The sequence below is a fragment of the Vitis riparia genome, chromosome 12 (assembly GCF_004353265.1).
Source record: "Vitis riparia cultivar Riparia Gloire de Montpellier isolate 1030 chromosome 12, EGFV_Vit.rip_1.0, whole genome shotgun sequence".
NCBI classification, from domain to species: domain Eukaryota; kingdom Viridiplantae; phylum Streptophyta; class Magnoliopsida; order Vitales; family Vitaceae; genus Vitis; species Vitis riparia.
In genome coordinates, this window is record NC_048442.1 from 20,534,146 (window position 1) to 20,559,794 (window position 25,649).

The 25,649-nt window shown below is 37.2% G+C and overlaps 1 protein-coding gene across 3 annotated transcripts; it reads right to left on the minus strand.

The window, feature by feature from the left end:
• Nucleotides 1-394: 394 nt before the first annotated feature.
• Nucleotides 395-25,646, minus strand: LOC117926935 (plant cysteine oxidase 4). 3 transcript variants are annotated; one of them, XM_034846266.1, is made up of 6 exons: nucleotides 25,496-25,644; nucleotides 24,520-24,824; nucleotides 5,723-5,868; nucleotides 5,292-5,439; nucleotides 1,065-1,268; nucleotides 395-931 (listed from the first exon to the last, which is right to left on the minus strand). In XM_034846266.1, the coding sequence occupies exons 2-6, from the start codon at nucleotides 24,617-24,619 to the stop codon at nucleotides 813-815; spliced, it is 717 nt and encodes a 238-aa protein (XP_034702157.1). In that variant the 5' UTR covers nucleotides 24,620-24,824; nucleotides 25,496-25,644; the 3' UTR covers nucleotides 395-812. The 3 variants fall into 3 exon arrangements, with proteins under 3 accessions (XP_034702157.1, XP_034702158.1, XP_034702159.1); XM_034846267.1 differs by lacking the exon at nucleotides 25,496-25,644 and adding an exon at nucleotides 12,130-12,386 and having other exon boundaries at nucleotides 24,520-24,538; XM_034846268.1 differs by having other exon boundaries at nucleotides 803-920; nucleotides 25,496-25,646.
• Between the last annotated feature and the right edge of the window lie 3 nt (nucleotides 25,647-25,649).

Consider the following 25,649-nt stretch of genomic DNA (forward strand, 5'->3'; position numbering starts at 1 on the left):
TTAACAACATACCATATAAAACCTCAACCTGTATTAAGAAACAACTTAAACCCATTCCTTTTATCCTAAAGATTGGGGAGTTTGCAATCTTTCCCACTAGCAATTGGTCCAGGACATTTATGTAACAATCCCAAATTTTTACTTCAGTATCAGATTAAATTACAGGGCAATTAATTCTTGCTGATAACCAAGGTAGCTTTCTGTGCATACTAGGAGCTCAAACACATCAGTTAGCTCCTTAGCCATATCCTCGAAAGTGTCAAAACTCAAGCTCTGTGAAGATATATCAATTGCTAATTGGCATTGATATAGATCACAGCGCAGATCTTTAACATATTAGTTATTTGGTCAGGCCAATCATCGGTCTGACTTCTCCAAAACATAAGAGACAGAATAAGCTGAAGGTGACAAATTGAGCTTTGGTTTTCACCTGTTAAACAAAGTTGAGCTTGAGCAACGCAAGATGATTTGAGGACTAGAAAGTAGTTCTACACCCAGCTGCTTGACTAGGGCGACAAAAAGATTGCATCTGCCTATTGCAATGGGAGAAAAATTCCCCATAAGAACTTTATCAGACGCAAGTTCTCACAAATTCCGGTGACTGTTCCACTAGTTAAAGGTGAGGTCAGTGAATGGAAGTACTATAATGGTATATAAATATGTACATTCCAAATACCTAAACTTATATAGCCAATAGGATTAATTATTGCCAAGGCTATTGACAACTCATATACCAGAGCTTCCCCCCAATGTTTCCTAATATGGAAAATCCTAATTCATTCAAATGTACGGCACACCCAAAACAAGAATTCTCAACGTCTGATGACGGGTCCCCTGTACTGCCCCCTCCTAATCACAAAGTTGTCAGGGGGTTGAAACTCTTCTAACCAAGTCACGTCAGAAACGGTCATTCCATTCAACTGAAGTTCGCCTTCATTTAAACACAAATCAAAAAGAGTTAGTAGTTGAGAGGAACAATCAAAAGGCAAATCCTTTTGTTTCAGAGAGGAAATGTAAAAAATAAATGATAATGAACCAGGTTAATAGAAAATAAATTCTTTTACCGGGTAGATCCTTTCTTGGAGAATTCCGGAAATAAGTGCAATGACGCCCATTCTCTGAAGAGTAAGGTGGAGACAGGATGTCTAAGATAGCACAGGGAGTTACGGCTTCAAAAGTGTGGATGTTGCCCCCAGACGATGGATAAAGGATTGTTGTCCCACAAGGCGCTATCATCTCAGTATCCCTAACAAGCACTGCCGGTCTTGCTGCACACATAACAATCAAACCTTAGTAAAAAGAAAAAGAAGATAAAACAAGTAACAGAGCAAAATACAGATATTTCAGTAAAAAAATTAACAGCCAATTAAGCCATAAAAATGAAAACCAAAATGCAGTTTCAATTGTAATATTTGCTGTCAATCCCACAAGTGAAAACCAACTAAATATAATCAACATTAAACTATGATACAACATGGTCCAGAGTAAGTCATGTTCCAACCCTCTAAGATCAGTCCAATCTCCCATTTCTACCTATTGAAGGTCATGACTATTGTTAAGTGAAATTCCCGAAGTACCAAGAAAATAATAGATAACAAATATCTCCTCAACACAGTATCCATTCCGAGCTTTCAACTTGCACCTTAGTACTTAATGGAACGTGTCCATTTTACATAACCGTCCATCTCATCAACTTTTCCTCATCTGTCACTGAAAAGTGGTGTTTCAGGTTCAAACAATTGCATTAATTTCCCATTCTATGAACTTTGAACTTGTTACTCATCCAGCTCAACAACTTATTTCAGTTCCACTCATTTTCATATATGCTTTTTCACCATCCAACCGTGTATCATCAATCATGGCTGGTCTAGACCTTTTCATAAGCTTTGAATCTTTCATTTAAATTACTTGGTTAATGTCACAACTACAAAATTTCCCCACTACTTTTTCACGTTGTGTGGATCTTAAAAACCCTTTAAGCCAACCTTCTCTAAGCAGACCCGCACGAGATGCAACAAGGAAAATCACACAGCCCACACAAGATTACAGAGTAACACTCTAACTTGTATATTACTCCACAGAATTTACAAGGAACAACCCTGGTTCTTTTAACAAGATTCCAAAAATCTCTTTGGTGAGTTCATGCAGAGAATGACTAGTAGGCACACGATTTATAGGGGCATCCATCAGCCAACCAACTCTCCCTCATCTAGGAGATTGACTCTTTTGAATTCAAACTCTTTTAAGTTCAAACTCTTCAAATTCAAAAGCTTCAGCCTATCCTAAGGCTTCAGTCATTTGCCACATGTCTAGTTGCATGTGTTGCTTGCCTCTAACTTTGCCACCTGTTCCCAAACTCAACAACCCACTCTTGTCATGCCTCTATCTTATGGACTTAGTTGCTTGCTTGCACCTTTGCTTGCCACATGCCTCTTGTGTTGCAAAGATTTGTTTGGCTCATGTCAAGTGTCTAGCACATCTCAGCCTATCAGTTGTCAATCTCCCATTCCTCATCTTACTTGGGCTTGCCTCAATGCCAAGGTGCGCTACAGGCGTCATGCTTAGTGCCAACCCATGCTTCTTGTTGAGCCCACGAACATCAAGCCCATTTATGCCATTTATGTGTCTAGGTGGCCTTATGTGCCACCCAACCTGTTACTTGTGTTTCTAGGCAGTCCATGTGTATTGAGCCCTCTCTTGGCCCACATGCTTATGCAACCTTGCCTTGGTGCTAAGTCCTCTTCTTAGCTCATCGTCCATGTGTCTGCTAACCACATAGATCCTTCCAACCGAAGCACGCATCCTCATGCCATGCACCATAACCGCAACCCCCTATTAAGGCCCAAGGGTTGCACCACACATGGCATTGCGCTCATGCGTGCAAGCTAGCAAGGCTCACCATCAATCCTTGCTCATGTTTGCCCTCATGTCATGCTCTTGATGTGGCATAATTTGTCACCATCACCACCCTTTAGTGGGCCACCCCCCTCCTTGAACATTTTAAGTCATTCCCAAAGTGTTAGGAGGAGATATCATAGCTGTTTGACCAAGCATAATGAATTTTCTAAAAAAATTGAAAATCTGAAAAATCATTTTGTCACTTGGAAACCCTAACTCAAGGCATCCTCTTTAAAGGAAAATTTTCCATCATAAAAACTCCCGCACTTGAATTTTTGTTAGGTCAAGCCACCCACATGGTGCCTTGCTTGTGCACACCTGTGTGCTGCCACTACCAAGCCTTGACATGATCCTTAGCCTCATTCATCACCTTGCCTCGTGCATGACATGTCTCCCCACATGTCATAGGCACTTAATGGGTGCAAGGTGCCACCACATGAAGCCTTGGTGTCGTGCAACCATGTCAAGGTGCTAAAAATTCACCTAGAAGCTTAGAAATACATCTCTACCTATCCATTATGTTCAAATTCTAAGCAATGCCTATCACATTGCCCCCCTCATAGGTGATCTATCCAAGACAACAAAATAGACAAACTTTGGGAACCTACAAGCTTTAGAAAAATCAAGCTTGATCAAGCTTAATTATCTCAATCTTATTATTAAAAATCAAGCTTAATCTAAAAAAATATGCATAAGAAACTAACCAAAGAAAAATTAGCCTATAACAAAGAAAAAATTATGTCAAAGATAAATTTTAGCCTGGAATTGGAGACATGCTTTTTGTTGGACTGGCACATTGTCAAAAAAGGACAAGTTACCATTTAAAAGATCTCCCAAAAGATATCAGTAAGGCTAGGACATAACATCAAAAATCATCATCTCAATACAAACATATTTATTTTTATTTTTTTCACCCGTCATGTATTAGAACTTGAAACAGAGAGAAGAGTGGCATCTACCTCCCAATCTTAGACAACATCAGCATCAAAGAGCACACACTTAGATATTCACTACAAATTATCATTGTCTAAATCAGGTACCCCCAGTGGTTTAGTACTAACATGCATATGGTCCTCTCAACACTTGCAAAGGCCATCCCTCTTTTCCCTTCAAAAATCCATTAGGTGTTGATGTCATCCATTGAATGAGGTTTAAAGCCTGCATGGAGGTTACCATGCACTGAGGAGGATAGAAGCCTCTACAAACCCTATTGAAATTTTTCGGGTTTATCTAGCAGACTTGAGAACAGTCTAGTAAGATTCTACTTCCTATTCTTCTCAATCACAAAAGCCAATTGAAACAACTCGTCAAAATTGAAGACATGTGTTACCATTTAGCGACACTTGCAATCCTGACTTAGGTTGGAGGAGAGTTTGGCTTGGATCATCAACACCCCTACCTAGAATTCATACATCCTTAAACCTTGTTCATGTACGCAACAACTGTAGTGCTTCCTTATCTAAGAGTTGTTTGCTAACCAAAAAGCTCATCCTGAGTCACTGTAATACATCTGTTTTATCCATAATTTCATTGCTTTAAAACTAATAATAAGAGTTTATCCTGCATCTCAAAGACATTCCATACAACCGTCCATGAAATCTAAGCAAAATGAGTAAGTTTCATAATAGCAAATCAAACTTGTTTCATTCATCATGTCATGCCTATCAATAAACCTCACCAGAGTAGCTGCCCAATCTTAAAAGGCTTCTATCAAATTTTCCAACAAAATTCAACAAATCCATTCACAGTTTGAAGATAAAGATACTCCTTGATCATTCATTAAATTAGTGGAATTCCTCTGGGACCTAAAGAGATAAATAAATAACTAATAACTCAAGTACAAAGCTTTTATAAACTAGTGAACACTAAACACAAAATAATCTATCAGATCCCTTGAATTAAAAAATCATAACCTCTAGTTTTGAGTTCATAATAAGGACTCACAAAAGGATGCAAAATCCTCATTCAGTACACTGCTATGGTAGCATTAACAGCAACTCACTGCAGTGGAATGAACATCCCTGCTACAGTGGTTTGGCATCTTTTTCTTTGATAGGAAACAAATGTTTTATTAACATAAAGAGAGGGTATGATGAAGAATAGGCCATATTCCAAGCTAAGTAGGAAGAAAAGAACAAAACAAAGAACAAAGAAAATCCAAAAGCCTAAAACACCCTACAAACACTACATAGGAAGGAAGGTCCCTACAATCATGTAAACAATTTCACTTCGCAACAACAATAAACATCCTACTTGAAAAATAAAAATTCCAGAATCAGGGCATTACTTGATTTTGAAGGAACAAGAGCATAGTTCTGAGTGTCATTTCAAAGCATCAAAGCACCATTTGTCATAATCAAAGTGGGAGATATGATATGCTAAAAAAAGCACACCTTGTGATGGATCAGCAGCTGCAGGAAAATCAAGCCAATCATATGATTTTACATATAATGAACCATATAGAAGCTTGCTCAACACAGTCATTCCAGGATGATTATGAAGGGGTATAATAGAGGAAGGTGGCATGCAAAAGATTCCTATCTGCAAGAAAATTCAAAAACCAGTGAGTCTCTGTTATCTAGCTTTCAAGTTTCAGAACATTAAGGGCCTGTCTGGACGAGGAAACAGCAAGGGAAAGGTCAATAGAGCAGGGGAAAGATGCAGGAAAATGTATCGGAGTTAAACTTGCACTTTCTTTCCTTTTTCTTCCCTTCCTTTTCCCTTACCTCATAGTTTTTAGAACCAAACATAACCTAAGTTCAGAAAACCAGGTGTAAAATATTGAATTCTATTAACAATGGAAAACCTAGAGTCAAATACTTACAGAAAAGCTGTCACACTCGTGTAAATGCAGGTATTTGATTGGTGGTAGTGATGGATGGCTGCCATTACACTGATGCATGGGACCTGACGATACCCGTGCATATTGTGCCTCCTGTTCGAGACCTACATCAGAAGGCCTGATTTTGTCTGAAATAAAATCATATCTAATGTCAAAAAGTGCAAAGTTGCAGTTAAAAAGGGGCTGAGATGATATAATGAGATCCTATAATTTCAAGCAAACATATTGCACGATCTTAAAATTTCAAGCAATATATGATTTCTTAAGTTATAGAGTGAGGTGAAAAGAATAAAAGATGACAGAAAAATATAAAAATGAATTTTTTTTTTTTTAGATAAAAAAGAAGATATAAGAAGAGGCACCAAAAGATTGACTCAAGGTATACAATACATATACAACCACCGCCAAAACGGCATAAAGGGGAAAAAGAACAACCCAACAGAAGGGGCTAATACAACCTCAACAAGAACCCAACCAATCAACAAAAAGGAATACATACATATATAGTCTTTGACAATCACAAAAAGGTTCCAAGGCAATCACACTTAGGAAGAAGGTAGTCACACCTTCAAAGGAAAGCATAATAGATGCTGAAATTTTATTAAAATTCTCCTCTTTACTTCGAAAGACTACAAAGGTATATATAGACTCTTATGACTCTCTTCCTTGATAGGATAACTTTCCTAATTTCTTATATTTCTCGCAAAAATAGGAAAGGAATATTATTCACTAATTAAAAGAAATAGAAACATTCCTAATGCTAATAAGAAGAATAAAAGGAATAGAAACTTAACAAAAAAGTCAGCCACTACCTAAAATAAAATAAAAAAGCTTAACAAAAGTAAACTATTAATTTTTTTTTTTTTTTTTTTGATAAGTAAAGAGAAGTATATTAAAATGAAAGAGGAAACACCAAACTAGTGTCCTCTAGGTATACAAAGAGTATACAAAAGCAGCCCCTCGACTCTAAACCAAGGAAGCGAGCCGAAACCCCTACCTATAACAAAAGCCTAGCCACTCAAAAAAGCTAACCAGAGACCGCGGGCTCAAAACTATAAACATCCTCACCCATGACCACAGATTACATACAAAAAAATGTTTCAACCTTTGGATTGACAACACCTCATTCCCAAAAGCCAACGAATTTCTTTCCTTCCAAACTGACCAAAATATACATAAGGGGGTCATTTGCCATGCCTTTTTACGGATTTTCCCCACAAACGCTCCATGCCACCCTAGGAGAGTTTCCTTAACTGTACCAGAGAGAACCCACTCCACACCAAAGAGAGAAAAAAGAAGATTCCACAATGTCCTCGTCATAACACAATGGAGTAAAAGATGATCCACCGTTTCTGCTTCAGCAAGACAAAGAAAACACCTATTTGCCAAAGAATAACCCCTCCTCTGAAGTTGGTCTAGAGTTAAGATTTTGCCCCAGGATGCTTCCCACGCGAAAAAAGCTACCTTTGGCGGCACACTCGCTCTCCAAATACCAACATAAGGGAACATAGCTGAACCACCAGGCTCCAAAATAGAGTAGAGCGACTTGACTGAGAAAACTCCACTTTTAGATGTTGTCCACACCATCTTATCCTCGTTCTCCCTTTGAAGCCTAAAAGTTTGGATTTTAAGCATAAACTGTTCCATCATCTCAATTTCCCAATCATTAAGCGCCCTTGAGAACAAAGGGGTCCAACCATCCCCTACACCATCTGGGTTCCACACTTCCGATACCCACGCGTATTTAGCCTGAGAAATGGCAAAAAGAGAGGGGGGGATTCGTAGAGAGGCTCATCTCCACACCACTTATCCTTCCAGAATCTCACTCTCCGACCATTGCCCACATGGAAGGCTAAACTGCTATACATACCCAACCACTCCTTTCTAATAGCTTTCCAAAGCCCTACACCATGCCTCCCTCTTTCGGCCCGAGTACACCAACCCCCCTCCTCTACACCATATTTGTGATTGATCACTTTCTTCCACAACACCTCTCTTTCAATGGCAAAACGCCAATTCCACTTACCCAAGAGAGCTTTATTCATCAACGCTAAGTTTCTTACCCCCAAACCACCTTTCTTCCTTTCCAAGCAAACCAGATGAGGCCTCTGGTCAAGAGCACCTTCCCCCCATAGGAAGTCCCTCTGAATCTTCTCCAACCGCATCCTTACTTTTCTGGGCAAAAGGAAAAGAGACATGAAGTAAACCGGCAAACTGGAAAGAGTGCTCCGAATAAGGGTGAGTCTTCCCCCATTGGAAATATACTGTCTCTTCCACATAGCCAACCATCTCCTAAACCTCTCTTCAACACAATCCCATACCACCTCTGATTTGAAAGGTGCCCCCAAAGGCAAACCCAAATAACTGGAAGGCAGACTACCCACCTTACAACCCAACTCCAGAGCCAAATCCTCTATATCATTCACCCTCCCCACCGGAATAAGCTCGCTCTTCTCCAAGTTAACTTTCAAACCTGAGCAAGCCTCAAACCACATGAGAAGCCAACTTAGATACGTCAACTGATCCTGGGACTCCTCATAAAACACCAAGGTGTCGTCCGCAAAGAGCAAATGGGATATCAGAATCCCTTCTCCACCCCTACCTCTAGCCCTCCAACCAGATAAAAAGCCCCCACTGATGGCCCTTCTCATTAAGCAACTAAACACCTCCATAGCTATCACGAACAAGTAAGGGGATAGAGGGTCACGTTGTCTCAAACCCCTTGAGCTTTGGAAGAATCCGGAATGAGAGCCATTTATCAGAACGGAGTATCTTACAGTTGAGATACACCACTCTATCCACTTAATCCATCTCTCCCCAAATCCCATTTGCTTTAACACAGCCAACAAGAACTTCCAACCAGCATGATCATAAGTCTTCTCTATATCCAATTTGCACATCACGCCCCCTTGATTGCTTTTCAATCTGGAGTCCACAACCTCATTAGCAATCAAAACTGCATCAAGAATTTGTCTACCCTCCACAAAGGCATTTTGGGGTTCCGAAATCACTTTTCCCATAACCTTCTTGATTCTATTTGCCAACACCTTGGCCAACAACTTGTAAAGGCTTCCCACAAGGCTAATCGGTCTGAAATCTTTCAAATCTTCTGCCCCTCCCTTCTTAGGGACTAAAACCAAGAAGGTTGCATTTAGGGATTTTACAAATCTGCCCCTTTCATGGAATTCTGTAAAAAAATCTCATAATTTCAAACTTCACCACATCCCACCCATAAAGCCAGAACGCCATTGTAAAGCCATCTGGCCCCGGGGCTTTGTCTTTGCCTAGGTCCGTAAGAGCTGCTAACACCTCTTCCTCCAAGAAAGGGATCTCCAACCCCTCAGCCTCACTGATATCTAACCTCATAAAAGAGATCCCGTCAACACTAGGGCGCCACCCCTCTTCCTCCTGGTACAGCTCTTGAAACGCCCCCACCACACTGTTTCTTAAGTTATTTTCCTCTAAATGCCAACAGCCATTAACTTTCAACTTGGACAGTCAGTTTCTTCTACTATGAGCATTCGCCATCCTATGAAAGAATCTGGTATTATTATCCCCCTCCTTCAACCACAACTCCCTAGACTTCTGCCTCCAGAAAATCTCTTACTTTATCACCCAAGACTTGTAGGCCTCCCTTGCTCCATTTCTTGCTTCACAATCTTCCATATTTAAAACATCATATTTCTCATTTTCATCCCAATACTCAACCTGCTTAAGAGCTTCACCCTTTTTAGCCTCAACTAACCCAAACTCTTCCTTATTCCAAATCTTTAGAATATTTTTAAGGGCCCTCAATTTAGCCTCTAAAATGTAGCTGGATGACCCAGTAAAATTTAAACTCCCCCACCACGTCTTCAACTTGTCTTTAAAACCCTCCTCCTCCAACCACATGTTCTCAAACCTGAAAGGGGAAGGACCCCTCTTCAACCCTCCTCTTTCCAAGAGAATGGGAAAGTGATCCGAGACAGGTCTGGGGAGAATGCCCTGCACAACACCATTGAACATATTATCCCAATTATCCATCACTAAGAACCTATCCAGCCTAGACTGGACCTGGTTATTCAAACCCCCTCTCCAAGTAAACGAACCCCCCCTCAATGGATAGTCCCTAAGCTCCAGATCTTCTACCACTTCTGAGAATCTCCTCATAGAAGCTGTAAGACCACCTCCCCTGCTACGCTCCTCTAGAAACCTTACCAAGTTGAAATCCCCTCCCACACACCAAGGGTCACTCCATAAGCCTTTAACTGACCCAAGTTCCTCCCAAAACTCCTCTCTATCACCACTACAAACCGGCCCATACACCCCAGTGAACACCCACACAACACCATCCACACAATTTTTGAACCGGCACGAAATTGAGAACACTCCTTTTTCCCATCCCACTAGCTCCACCACCCTGTTGTCCCAGAACACCAAAATACCCCCAGCTGCTCCCCTAGAGTTGACTACTCTCCACTCTATATTTCTTCCCACCCCCAAACTACGAACAAGCCCCGTAGTCATTTCTTTAATTTTAGTTTCCTGTATACAAACCACGTCCACTCTCTGGGATTTAATAACTGACTTGATGATCCTCCTTTTATCCCTATCATTAGCCCCTCTAACATTCCATGACAAAATTCTTATCTTCATTTACACCCTGATCTTGAAGCCCCTCCAAACTACCAATGTCTTTCTTTTGTTGTGAATAAACCCTGGGGGTTAATTCTTCACCATTCCCTCTAACTAGGAAGAAACTCAACATCGAGTTTCATTGACTTCCTCGATGTACAGAAATCCAAAGCAAACTCTTCCAACATTTTGTTCTTTTTCTTCCCATGTGAATGGATGATTACAAACAATAAAGTACTCCGCTTGATATAAATTTTACATGTAAAATGTAGAATTGTGAGTTGTCCATCATGTGACTTGCAAAAATTTCAACTCTGTCAATCTTGTACACTTAAAGAGACCTTTCTTTGTCTTTAAAGTTGTTCTCCAATCATCTTCATGGCCTTCTTTGACCAAGTGAAAGCAACCAACCACACCAACACCAACGTCAACATCAAAAGTGGGTGAACCTTTTGTTTTAGGTAACTTGTATATGAACTCCTTACTCAGCTTACATACCATATCAGCATCCAATACAATCCCTACAACCCACTGATTTGGACATCGTACTCCTTATAACTATCTTGCTCATCAAAAATTTGAGATTGTCCCTACCACCCTAAATTTTAGGTAACTTCAAATGGTTTTATTAGTTTTATCGATGATTGTGCTTGTGATACTTGAATTTATCTCCTCAAAGATAAATTTGAGATTGTCCCTACCTCCCTAAATTTCCATAGAATGATCCAAACTATGCTAAACTACAAGTTTTAAAGTCTAATAATGGAGAGAATATCTAAATGGTACCCTAAGCTCATCTTTTCTTAAAATGGGATCATACACCTAATTATATGTGTTGGTATACCCTAACAAATGGGTGGCTAAGAGAAAAATAGACTTTTTTTGGAAGTGGCCAAGGCTTTAATGTTCTCTCATAATGTTCCTAAAGTATATTAAGGAGATGTAATTCTTATAGGGAAAGACCAAAACTTGATGCAAGTGTTATTAGATGTATATTCCTATGATACTCTCCCACTCAAAAGGAATACAAATGCTTTTATACTCCTACAAAACAAAGATTTCTCACCATGGATGTGTGCTTTTTTCAAGAACAACCATACTATTCTAAGACTAATCTTCAGGAGAAGAAATTTAGTATATAAGAATATTTCTTGTCGAGAATCTAGGAATATTGTTGTTATTTTTAGGAAAAGGGATGAATTTTGATATTTATTTTTAAATTCAAATTTAGTTAGGATTTTTTTTTAGTTAGTTTCTTGTTCTATTTTTTAGGTAAGTTCCTATTTTATGGCTAGAGGAGTATCTATTTTTTAGGTAAGTTCCTATTTTCTAGCTCGAGGAGTCTCTATATAAACTTGTATTGTATCCTTCGTGAATTATACAGAAAATAGGATTAATAAAAATTTATTTTCCTCAAAGCCTACATGGTATTAGAGCATAGAATCTTTATCAAAAAAAATCCCTTGATGAAGTGAGAGGTCAAATCTTGGGGAGAAAACGATTTCCATCTCTTCAAGTTTTTCTAAAGTTAGAAGAGAGAAGGCTAGAAGATTTGTTACGATGAACCTTGAGTCACCAAGGACTAAAACAAAATTTGATAGTTTTGCCTTTGTTACAAAGGGATTTGATCAAGGAGAAAAAAAGAATTCTAAAAAGGATGATAAACCATGGTATGACCACTGTAACAACCCTAGCATACTCGTGACACCTTCTAGAAGATTCACAGAAAACCATCAAACTAAAGGAAGAAACATGGCAGGGAGAGTCGTGCCTACCAAGTTGAAAGCGATGAACAAGGGCTACAACCGTCCTTAGAAACATCTCCTTTTACTAAGGATCAAATAGAGCATTTGTACAAACTTCTTCAATCTCGGGTCTCTTTAAGTCAATCCTTTTCTTGTTCCTTAGCCCAAAAAGGTAATCATCTTGCCACACCCCTTATTAGCCTTGATTCAAATTGCCCATGGATCATAGATTCTAGTGCAACTGATCATAGGACTAGTTCTTCAAATCTGTTTTCTTCTTATAGTCCCTGTGCAGGAAACAAACAAATAAAAATAGCAGATGGATCACTTTCAACTATTGTTGGAAAATGATCTATCAAAATTCCCTCACTTCTTACACTCCATAATGTCCTTCATGTTCCTAATTTGTCTTGAAATTTATTGTTTATTAGTAAATTAACCTTTGATTTAAACTATCAAGCTAATTTTTTCTCATCTCAATGTGAAGTCTAGGATTTGAACTCGGGAAAGATGATTGGCAATGCTATGAAGGACTTTATTTCTTTGAAGATGGAATCAAACTAGGTAGACAAGCCCAAAGTACTTGTTTTGAACTTGTTTTAATATCTAGTGAGAATGAAATAGTGTTAAGGCATTTTAGGTTAGGACATCCCAATTTTCAATATTTGAAACATCTATTTCCAAAGTTGTTTATTAATAAAGATTCATCTTCATTCCATTGTGAAATTTGTGAACTTGCAAAGCATCATCATGCATTTTTTCCTTCACAACCCTATAAAGCCTCTAAACCTTTTTTTGTAATACATAGTGGTGTTTGGGGACCTTCTTAGGCGTATTTGCTAAAAGAAAAATCAAAAGTAGCATAATTGTTTAAAACTTTTCACAAAACAGTCAAAACACAATTTCAAACAAATATTCAAAATTTGAAAACTAATAATGGAACGGAATACTCCAATCAATTGTTAGAAAACTACTTTCGAGAAAATGGCATAATACATGAAAGTTCTTGTGTTGATACACCTCAACAAAATGAAGTGGTAGAAAGAAAGAATAGACATCTTTTAGAAGTTGCTAGATCATTCACCTTTTCAACAAAAGTTCCTAAATATCTTTAAGGCAAAGCTATTTTAATAGGATGCCCAACAAGGTTTTAAAATATCAAACTGCTATTGATTTTTCAACATGTGTTTTCCTACTTCACAGATTTCAATGAATTTACCTTTGAAAATTTTTTGTTGCATTACATTCCTTCATGTCCATAATCATAACTGTGGAAAATTTGATCCTAAAGCATTCAAATACATATTTGTTGGATATTCTTCAACACTAAAAGGGTATAAATACTTTGATCCCTGTACTAAAAGAATGTTTGTAACAATGGATGTCACCTTTTTTGAAACTAAATCCTACTTTAGTCATGATCATCCTCAAGGGGAGAATAAAAGAGTAGATTTCATTCCTATTGTGTTGTTTGAGTTGGACCAGCCACTGTTACAGCCACCGTTAGTTCAACAACAATCAGAAACTCCATGAAAATTCCAAGAAAAATGTCTAGAAAAGACAAAAAAAACAGCCACCGATGTTTGATGAGTCCATAGGTAGTAGACAAACTTTGGGAACAAATGATTTAGCTATTGAAAATTTGGACAATCTACCTTAATGTCAGCACATGATCAGGATCATAAAAATACTGAATTCATTGAAAATACAAGTAAAAACAATCAAGAGCTTCATGTCTACTCAAGACCATATTCAAAGGATGGAGGAACCTACTTTATAGTAAGGCCATGAATCTGTCCCAAGAACAGATATAATCACACCCCTTGAGAAAGGTAAGCCTCCATCTAAACCATATTCTTCTTCCAATATTAAACATGTAGAGTCTCTTAATGATCTTAATAATCTTCCAATATTACTTATCTCACACTTGACCGGATATTGCCTTTGTAGTTAGTATGGTAAGTCAATATATGCATTCACCTTTTGAAGTGCATCTCGAAGCAGTTTATAGAATTTTAAGGTACTTGAAGAATACACCACAAAAAGGGCTATTTTTTAAGAAGAATAAGCAGTGGAGAGTTGAAGTACACATGGATGCAGAGTAAGCTGGTTCAGTAGCTGATAAGAGATCGACCTCAGGGCATTGCACATTTATTTGGATAAATTTGGTTACTTGGAGGAGTAAAAAACAAAGTGTAGTAGCTAAGAGTAATGTGGAGGCAAAATTTAGAGCGATGGCATATGGGGTTTGTGATGTGGCTTAAGCATGTCCTAAAAGAGTTGAGACAACCGACAATCTACCCTTTGAAGCTTTATTGCAAAAATAAAGTTGCAAGCAGTATTACACATAATCCAGTTCAGCATAATAGGACTAAACATGTGGAGATTGATAGACATTTCATAAAGGAAAAACTTCAAACCAGTATTATATGCACGCCATTTGTTCTAACTACACAGCAACTGGCTGACATTGTAACCAAGGGACTTCATAGACCATTTTTTAGGGAAGTTCCTATTTTCTAGCTAGAGGAGTCTCTATTTTTTAGGGAAGTTCCTACTTTCTAGCTAGAGGGGTCTCTATATAAACTTGTATTGTATCCTTCATGTATTATTCAGAAAAGAAGGTTAATAAAAATTTATTTTCCTTAATGCCTACATTTCTACATGCCTATTCCTTCTTCTTCTATCCATCCATCACCTAATCTTCCCTTACATGATCTTATCACCTCATTTTCTGTCTAACAACCAGATCAGTGATGCAGTGAAAGAGAGAGTTAATGAGGCACAAGGGAGAATGAGGAAAAAAAAGGGTAAACCAGACGGTGTAATGCAGTGGACAGGAATAATGCAAAAAGAGCAGAAAATGGACTTCATCTTTAATCTATTCAAGGAAGCAGGACAACATCAAATATCCCATTTCTCTCTCCTGCGATCAATCTTGAACTCTAAACATAGATATTCCTAACATTCGTCTTTATGCACCTCTATTTTACACAAATTTGAATATTCCAATTATCATTAGAAATGTGTTAGAGCTTGTACAAAACATCCCCTTTCAAATTTTTTATCTTTACATCAACTAGCCCCAACAACAAGACATTCACCACTAAATTCTCCATAAAATTTGTTCCTAAAAATGTACAAGAGGCTTTAAACAATCCAAAGTGGAGGGAAGCCATGAAATGAGAACATTCCATAAGAATAAAACTTAGGAAGTGGTTGAATTACCCCAAGGAAAAAGACTAGTATGGGGGCAAGTGGGTTTTCACCATCAAAAATAAGGTGGATGAGTTAAATGAGAGGTGCAAGGCTAGATTAGTGACTAAGGGGCACACAAAGACCTATGGGATTATTTATCAAGAAATCTTTGTCCTTATCACTATGATGAACTCCATTAGAGTCCTATTAACTGAGATAGCTAATCTAGTTTAGCCCTTACAATAATTTGATGTAAAAAATGTTTTTCTACATGGAAAATTGGATGAAGAGGTTTGCATAAACCTACCACCTGGATTTGAGAACCATTTTAATCAAAGGAAAGTGTGTAGATTGGAAAAATCATTATATAGGTTGAAGCAATCTCCTAGAACATAGTTCGAGAAGTTCACCAAGTCCTTACTTAATGTTGGTTTGTCAAAGTCAATGGAGTCATACCTTGCTCATTAAACATACCACACACATGGATATCACAATACAAATTATTCATGTAGATAATATAATTGTCACAAGCGATGATAAGGAGAAGATGGAAAATCTAAAACAAAAAAAGAAAAAAAGCAAGCTTGAGACATTTTTTTAGGATCTAAGCGACCAGATCAAGTAAAGAAATCTTTGTCTCACAAAAGAAGTATATCCTAGATCTACTCAATGAGACGATTATTAAACCTACTACATTAATCACAAAAGGAATTTTAGTGTTAAAGGAAGACATCAAAGACTTGTTGGAAAATTGATCTACCAATTTCAAATAAGGCATGATATAGCCTATGCTATTAGCATGGTTAGCCAAACTCATGCACTCACCTTTAGAATGTTACATGGATGCAATTCAAAGAATCTTGAGATACCTAAAGTCAACTCTTGGTAAAGAAAAGGTCCATTACAGATAGAAAATCAACATCGTGCTACTATACATTTCCGAGAGAAAACCTAGTCACTGGAAAAGTAAAAGGCAACTTGTTATGGTTAAATCAAGTGCAAAAGCTGAGTTTTGAGCAATAGCTTAAGGAATTTGTGAATTATTGTAGATTAGGATCTTGCTTAAGGAACAAAGAATGGATTCTAAAGAAATAATGAAGATTTACTATAACAAGAAAGTTGTAATAAGTAATGCACACAATATAGAGCAACATGATAGAACAAAGCATGTTGAGATGGATAAATCAACAACAGTTAGATCTGTACCCCTTTCATGACAACCAAACAACAACTAACAATATTTTCACCAAGAGTTCCAAGTGTCACATTCAACTTCATTGCAACCAAACTAGGAATGCATAATATCTTCAAACTAGCTTGAGAATGAGTCTTAGAATTTGCACTAGTTAATAGAATAAATGTTGATCACTAGCATGACCAACTAATTAAGGTTATTTCCATGCAAGTATGTAGATGGTTGACCATATGTTTAGGAAAGAGTAGGTTGCAGAGAAATCTAAGAAATAAATAAACTTTAATTGATTTTTTCTTCGTTCTTTTTTTTTTTTTTTCCTTTTTTGTTGCTATATTCAAAACCTTTATTTATTTATTTTAAAATTCTAAGAATGAATTTAGTATAGCCAATTGAAATATAGTCTACTTGCATTTGCCTATCTTGGGATTAAGAGATAACTAAAATATAATTAAGATAGCAACTTCATTTGAAGGAACCTTATACATCCAAATAAAAATAAAAGTTGGAAATTAGAGTGTCCCCCTCCTCTTATTCATCAGCTTTAAATAAAATTAGCAACTACAACTTATTCCTAAAAAGTAGGCAAACGCCAAATAAATTACCTATAGAATCTAAACAACCTAACAAAACCCGCTAACAACAACTAATTTTACCCATTCAAAATTACACATCCATGGTTTTAAAAGGCTTAAAATGCACCAAGGCACAAAGTCCTCCTAGAGCCTAAGGCGCAAGGCGCACCTAAGGTATGGGCTTTAGTGAAGTGAGGCACGCCCTATTTTACATACATAATTTTATATAATATAATCAAATTTAATAATCATTTATTTGTCATAAGCACATATATCATCAAACATTATCCAAAATTTCAAGGTACATCTATTTTTCCTTTTCTTCTTCGTCTTCTTCTCTTCTTCACAGGCACACGAGGCAGAGGCTGAGCTAGGGGTTTTTTTTAGGTTTTGTCAGCTTCAAAACAAGCATATTTGGGGTTGGAAGTCAAGAACAGGTCCAAAACAACATTGTTTTGGACCCTATTCTTTAAAAAGAAAAAGACCAAAACGAGTCATTTTGGTCTTAGCAAATTAAATAAAAATAAAAACCCTTAGCAATGTCGTGTTCTCCTTTGCAACTCAATCGCTAGAGAAGAAGAAGAAGACCAAAAGAAGGAAAAAAAAAAAAAAAAGAATGAGGAAGAAGGCAGACTTGTTTGGGACATCGCACCTAGCCGGAAGCGAGCCCTTGTGTGCCTAATCAATGCCTTTGTGAAGGGGCGACGCTTGGAGTCGGGTGAGGCACCGCAGCATGGTGTCGCACCACATGGAGCCTAGGCGCACCTTTCACAACTATGAACACATCAGTAAAGAATATTTAAAAATGTGTATCAACTCCTTCTCCCTTAAATTCCAACCTTATCCTCAAGGTGATATCAAGAAACCGATTTTTGATAGTCACAATTGAGAGAGATTAATTAACTAAAGTGTAAGTTACAAACAAAGAAAGAAAATGAAGCAAGACAACAGCTAGAGAAGAATTTACTCAATGGAGATAGAGACGTTTGAGTTAAGGTTTGAAGGAAAGAATGGAGGGCCATGGATTTCTATCACAAAGCAAACTCGAGGAGCTTCCTTTACCCTAGGATTTGAGAAAGAAGAGATTGATTGGATTTTGGACTATTTGAAGAAGGCTATAGAGATGGACAGGTTCCTAGGATTTAGTCACAAATTTAAGGTTAACACTAGAGTGCACCTTTTGGAGGTAAAGATGAACATTAATGACAAATTCTTGCAAAGCTTAAAGTTTGTGACAAACCGAAAAACAACCTTTCAGGTGATTCTATAAAAAGGTTTAAATAGCAACAAGTGCGAAATACTAAGAGAATCCATATCGTCTTTGAATTTGTTTCCATCTCAGCCAATGGTTTTCAAGGGAACACAAGTAGCAAAAACTAGTAAGCAAAAATTGTCAAGGAGAGAATAGACTTTCATTTGGTGAAGCTCTATTATGCGAATGCCATGGCTAAGAAAGGGCTAAGAAGAGAAGGTTCTATACTAGTGGGGAGATGGGTTAGGGCAATGGTCTACTAAAACCCAGAAGTAGACATGAGCAAGATTAAAATAGGCAGAGCTTTGGCCAAGCATTTGGGGATGAAAGGAGTAGTCTTTATCTCCCTCTTTCCCTGGTGGTAAAGAGGTTTTCTTTGTTGATTCCATATATAAAGCAAAATATCTCCATCAAAAGAGGTTCATCTATGCATACGAAGCGGTAATGGTTCAAGTGTACAAGAGGTCACCAAGGGTAAATACAAAGATTCTAGGTACATTCTAAAAAGGGTGCATTGAGTTGAAAAAGAGTGTCTTTTGACATGTGGATTAAGAAGCACCTATTGCAACCGACAAATGAGTGCGGAAGGGGTCTTTGAAATCGATAGGCACACATCAAAGTTATTCGATCTTTCCAAGATTCATCTAAAAATTAAGGTAAAGGAGCACACAATGATTTTGATGACACTAAGAATCTCAAATTGGGCTTGGGTTTTCACAACAACAGTATCATTAGTTGAAGAAAATGAAAATGGTCAATGAGTTATCCTTAGGTTAACTCTGGGTAGAAGCCAATGTGACTTAGTAAGGTGTGGGAATCATTAAGGATAGGAGTAGATCTTGTACGCATAGGTTGCGTGCTCCCTTTCACCGGCACTCTTTAATAGATTCTCTGTTTGCTTATCAAAAAAAAAAAAAAAAAAATCAAGGATAGGATTGGAGTAGAAGGGTTGAGATGACTCAACGTTATAGCCTTATAGGTCACGTAGTAATAGAAAGGAGCTAGTGGTGGACAATTATACTTCATACCACATTATTTCAAATTCAAAATTTATATTTTTCAATCCATCAAAGATCAAATCAGACCAATTCCTATCCAAACTCTAGGTTGGCTAATTTCTCAAGTTTAGGCGAGTAGAAAAAGAGAAGTTAAGGGTAAGGAAGGAGGCCTTTTTCACTAATAGGAGCCTAAGGTGTAGTGTAGGCCAAACATAGTTATTGGTCTAGTCTGAAAAATGTGGTTTTAAAGGAAAGGAAGTGCACTTTTTATTTTGAAGGGAGCCCAAGACATTGCGTGGGCTAATAGTAGATGATAGTAAAGGGATGCCCATTACATAATCATAAAATTTCAAAAGCCTAAACAAACAACAATCACAAGGCAAGGAACCCAACCTAAAACAATGACGCAAAAGTCTTTCTCTCTACAATTGCTCTCCAATTCTTCTAGATCTCTTAGTCATCAAGGGTTACAAAATTGGTGTTTCCCTCCCTCCATCAATGGACTATTACCTATTGCTACCTCCTACCATAGGATCCTAAGGGATTTACAATGTAAAAAACATCTATTGGACTGTGGATCAGTTGAGCTAAGAGGTAGCCTTAATCTTAGCAAAATTATCATTGAGAAGATCAAAAGATTTTATTGGTAGGAGGGTAGGAGCACATTTCCCTCAAAAGCAATGTAGTCTATGATAGATAACACAATGGTGGTCCTAGATCCTATGGCACTCAAAACCACACTAGAAAAGAAAACAGACTATGACCTAGAGGATGTAAGAATTGGAGGGAATTCTCACTATGGTTCATTAGTTCAAGTCTAGTAGTCATTACTAAGGACATGAACTTAGATGGGTGGTGTGATCTGTCTTTTAATAGGTTAAGAGAGGTACCCATGGCTCATGCATTTCCATCCTAAACTCCCTCTTACCTATCCCCCGTGACCCTAAAAGTTCTTCATTCAATCACCTTTGGCCCTTTAGTCCTCAATTCTACATAGCCATCTCTAACCCCATCAAATCCATTATCCTTAATTAACCTTTTTATAAATAAATAAAAAATGGTGCAGTACTTGACTCTAGTGTTGGTTGTCCCAAATTTGTTGAATTGGACTGTTCCATAGCTCCCTCTTGCCCTATGTTTACAAGAGATACTGTCCCTAGGTCCCTGCCTAGTGCATCCACGAAGGTTCTTTCACCTATTGAAGAACAAATATAAACCCCAACTCTTCATCATTAGAAGGTTTTCACATTAAAGGGCTCACTCTTAGCTAAATGGAAAGTGTTAAATCTATTCTAACCTCTATGAATGTCAAACTTATCAAACATAATGAGAATTTTCTTTCCCTCAATAATAGTAGTGTTAGGTCTAAGGATAAGGAGAACATTAGGAGGATTTACAAATCTATTATCAAGGGGAATGATGTTTAGAGGGGGTTGGTAGTTGGGCTTCTAAGATTTGGAACAAGGATCATAAGCTAGAACATTTGTGGTTTGGAGTAAAGAAAGAAAAGAAGGGTAATTAGGGAATTTATATCTTTATATAGAGATGCTTCAGGAAACAAGGAAAGTAGAGTGCGATAAAAGATTAGTGAGAAATGTGTAAACCATTGGAATAAAGACTAGGCTAATCTTTTGGCTTGTGTGGCAAGAGGAGGGGTATTCATAATATGGAAATCTAGTAAATTTAGTTGCGTAGAGATGATATTAGATTCTTTCTCAATATCAATCAAGCTAGATTCAAATGGACAAATGGTCTTTCAACTTACTTCAGTGCATGGTCCCAATAATGTCACACTTAGAAAGGAATTCTAGGTGGAGTTATTGGATCTTTTTACTTTAACCTTTCTGAAATAGTTCATGGTTTAACATTGTAAGGAGCATTTTAAAGAAGATGAATGGTTTCAAATTAACCCCTTGATAAGGATGGGCATTGGTTGGAATTAAATTAGGATTAGTATTAATTGAAATTAAATTAAGATTAGTATTCATTAGAGTCAAATTAAGAGTAACTAATTAGGTTATAGGAGAATTAGAATTAGATTCATAATAGGTTATTAAAATCTTAATAAACTATAGATTTCTTAGAGAAACCTATAAATAAAGTTAAGTGATATAAACCAAAGAATTAATTGGTGATTATATAATATTAGTTTTTTTGCAAGTATTGCAATTCTCAATTGTCAGACTATTGATTTTTTTTTTAAATGAGATGCCTAAAAGGTCTTAGTGAAACTCTAAGGTTTCTATCTCTTATTCTTCGTATCTTCATTCTCTATATTTTTTATTTTATTTTTCTCTACCATAAACTTTATCCCTTGTTCCTTTCCTTAAACCTAAAAAATAAAAACCCTAGCCCACCTATTTGATTGTAGGCAATCATCCTAGGGTTGTCCTACATCATTTTTGGTATCAGATTAAAAGTCCTTGGTGTGAAGGTCTATGCAATTGAGGAGTGAAGTAACTTATGCAAGCATGAGTTCAAAAAATACTTCTAGAAATCAAGATATTGCTACAACACACTTAGAGGACATCTCTTTTTTTTTCTTTTTTTTTGTAAGTAACACACTTAGAGGAAATCCCTGCCACACAACAATCCTATCAAAATGCTATAATACAATTAAATATTAAACTTGATGAGATCATGAAGTTACTACAAAAGAGCCAAGAAAAACGACCAATTGAAGATAAGATTGCAAGTCATGAATTCAAACAATCGGCTAGTAGACCACATGAAGAAGGCAATTTGATGATGGGAAATCAAAGAAGGGGCAAACTATTTGTTCAAGATGAGAATTGACAAAAAAAATGTACGACTTGAAATTGCTGAATTTTATGGAAAGTTAAATCCAACAGCTTTTCTTGATTGGATTATGTCAATGGAAGAATACTTTGTTGATATGCTATGCCCGAAAATAGAAAAGTTCGTATTGTGAAGGCGAAGTTGAAAGGAGCAACATGTCTATGGTGGCATAATATTGAGAATCAACTTTGTAGAACAAGACAACCACCTATAGATACATGGGACGAGATGAAGTTGAAGATGAAGGAGCACTTTCTCCCAATTGACTACGAACACAAAATTTGTTTTCTCTCAAACAAGGTATTGAGTTGAAGAACATACAAAAAAATTCCATGAATTGAGCATTTGGAATCAAGTGTGAGAAAGTGAGGCTCAACTTACAGCCCTTTATAACGCTAGACTACAAATGGATATTCAACTTGAGTGGATAATTGCACACACTTATACCATGGATGATGTTTATCAACTAGCGCTTAAAATAGAAGGGCTTAAGTTTCAGGCTTCCAAACATCCAAGTCACAAATTGGGAGTACTTTCTCCAACCAAACAACAAGCAAACCACTTAGCACAACAATTTCCCAAACTTCTAACCATGTGAATGGTGAGGAAAATAATCAACAAGCTTCACATGTGGCTAATAGAGATGCTAATAAGGGTAGAACATCATGAGTATTGGAGACAAAAAGGTAGGTGAGACTCCTTTTTGCTTTAAGTGTGGTGGGCACAATCATTATGATGTGTACCTAAGCAAAGGTTTACACTTTTGTTTTGAAAAACCAAAATCTAAATTGGAAAATCATCCAAAAAAAGAAGAGACCAACAATGAAGATGAACTTAGTAACAAATGTGATTATTACGATGATATGACGTAAGGTCATAACCTTGTAGTGTGACCTCTATTAGCTGTCCCAAAGGTGAAAAGAGAAGAAGATTGGCAACATACTAGCATTTTCCATACACATATCTCTTGCCAATGGTGGTTATGTACCATGATCATTGATGGAGGTAGCAATTGGAACATAGCTTTGCAAGAGCTTGTTGAGAAGCTAACATTAAAATAGAGAAACATCCAAATCCATTCCAAATAGCATGGGATAACGACACATCAATTCCAATAAGCTTTTGTTGCTTGGTCACATTCCTTTTTTGGTAAGGACTTTAAAGAGTCTATATGGTGTGAGGTATTACCAATAAAAGTGAGTCATATGCATAGTTGTGAAAGGCGCGCCTAGACTCCGGGCGGCGTGATGCCCCTTCACTAAGGCGACGCTTAGGCACGCAAGGCGTGACGCGGTCCACAGGTGCGCCTCGATCCCCTACCTCCTCCGAAGTCGCGTTACAGAGGGCAGAGAGAAGCCCTAATTTTTTATTTTTTATTTTAGGACCAAAACGACGCCATTTTGGCCTTGTTTTCCCTTCTAGTCCCCTTTTCTGGTTGTTTTCAATCCGACAACTCTCTCAAATTTTGCCCTAGCCCCAGCCGTGTAGTGGAGAAGTGAAGAAAATGAAAAAAAAAAAAAAAGGAAAAATAGGAGAAAAATAGAGGAAAAATATATGTAAATTAGGGTGCACCTCACTTCACTAAAGCCTGCACCTTAGGTGCGCTTTGCGCCTCCGGCTCCAAGACTACTTTGCACCTTGGTGCGCCTTGAGCCTTTTAAAACTATGGTCATATGTAACTTGGAAGACTTGGCTTTTTTATAGAAAGGTTCGACATGATGGCTACAAAAATGCATATGCTCATACACAATGGGCATAAGAAGATCCTTCATCCAATAAAAGAAGTTCCACCAGTTAAAAGGCCAAAGAACTAAACATCACATAAGTAACATGGTTCATGTCAACTCTAAGACAATCGGCATTAGCTTGGCCATTTCAACGTAAAGCCCAATCTCCCGAGGTCCCAAAGAAGTGTTCCATGGGTATTATGAACCTTATAGTGGATGATGATTCCTTGATTGTTGTCTATTAAATGTCCATAGAGAAGGACAAGGACAACTCTGGATAACTCTAATGGTAATGGCCTCTAGGTTTATTTTAGATGATAAGGAAGTCAGTTTTTGACCTAAGCAAGAGCTAAATTTATTAAAAAATTTATAGAAGATCTTTAACCTTGTTGAGGAGAGTATGGCAGATTATTCTTGTGGAATTTTTCTTTTTCTTTTTCTTTTTCTGTTGGAGTAGGATTTCTCGATAAACTGCATCCATGTTTATGGCTCATGCTCAACCAATTAGATCAAAGGCTATAGATTTAATGAACTAGATTATAGGATAGAGTTAGCAAACTAAAAACTTTTGAAGCATAAGCAAATACAAGATACCAAATACCTTCACACTTAATAATCGAAACAGTTAGATTAAGCTTAAGAGAAAATTCAAGGCAATGAAAGGATCCTTTCTTACTACCTAACATTGTGCGGACTTTTTCAAGAGCTTCTTCTGACACTGGTCCATTGGGAGAAAACGACGATTTGCAAGCATTATAAAGCCTCTGGATTGGTGGCATGATGTAAAGAAGGGACCGCCAATCAAACTAACTAAAACCGATAAATTAGAATGCCAACAATGCCTTCGCAACAAACTTAACGGCTGCGAAAACAGTTATAAATGCAGATGAGCAATAACTGGATCTTATTCTCTGAGATGAATGGACAATAATAAGTCTGCATGGCGGCTATTTGATCCTTTGCACAGAGCTTATCCAACAGCACCTATTGAACAAACAAAATTGAAACCAAACAGAAATAAATTTTGTTAGAATCCAGCTTTCAATAGCTCATGAGACTGAAAATCAAGCTACATTTCAACTTTCACTAACAAAGAGTACTAACCATATGTTTCTATAGTAAATCATTTAACCATAACCAATGTGCAATAAGATTAACCTAAAACCACAATGCTCGTTTGGATGATGAGAAAATCAAATTTGATTCCAAATTTTCCATTATTTGAAACCAAAGAAAACAAACCCTCCCGTAAATGGCACCTAATACAAATATTGCATAATCAAATTTAAGACTCAAATTTTAATTTTCTTCCATTTTCCTCTATTTCCCCACCAACCAAACAAACCTAAAAAGAGCCCAAAAAAACCACTCCCAACAAAGAAAATTAGAAAAATTAAAGAAAAGAAATTAAGAAAATTAAATCAACCAGAAAACCTCAATTTTTCAAAAAAATAGAATACATTGGAAAAAAACGCATATTGAATCGAAGCATGGTCTTATCATTGGAGATCCACCAAAGTGAGTGGGAGAGAAAACCAACACCCCAACAACAAATAAATAAACAAACAACTAATTTATATGTGGGGATTAAGAGAGGAAATGTTGAGGGCAGATCAGAAAGTTGATAGAGAGAAAAGGGAAGAAGGCTAGCGTACCTAGGGTGCGCATGATAACAGTGAGGAACAGAGATAGAGTCACAGGGAATGGGTATACAGGAAGATGATGTTGTATATAATAAGAAAAGAAAAGAGGGCAATTTGGGATCGCGCCAAGATTTGGCCTTTGGTCCTCTCACAAAGCTTCTTGCCT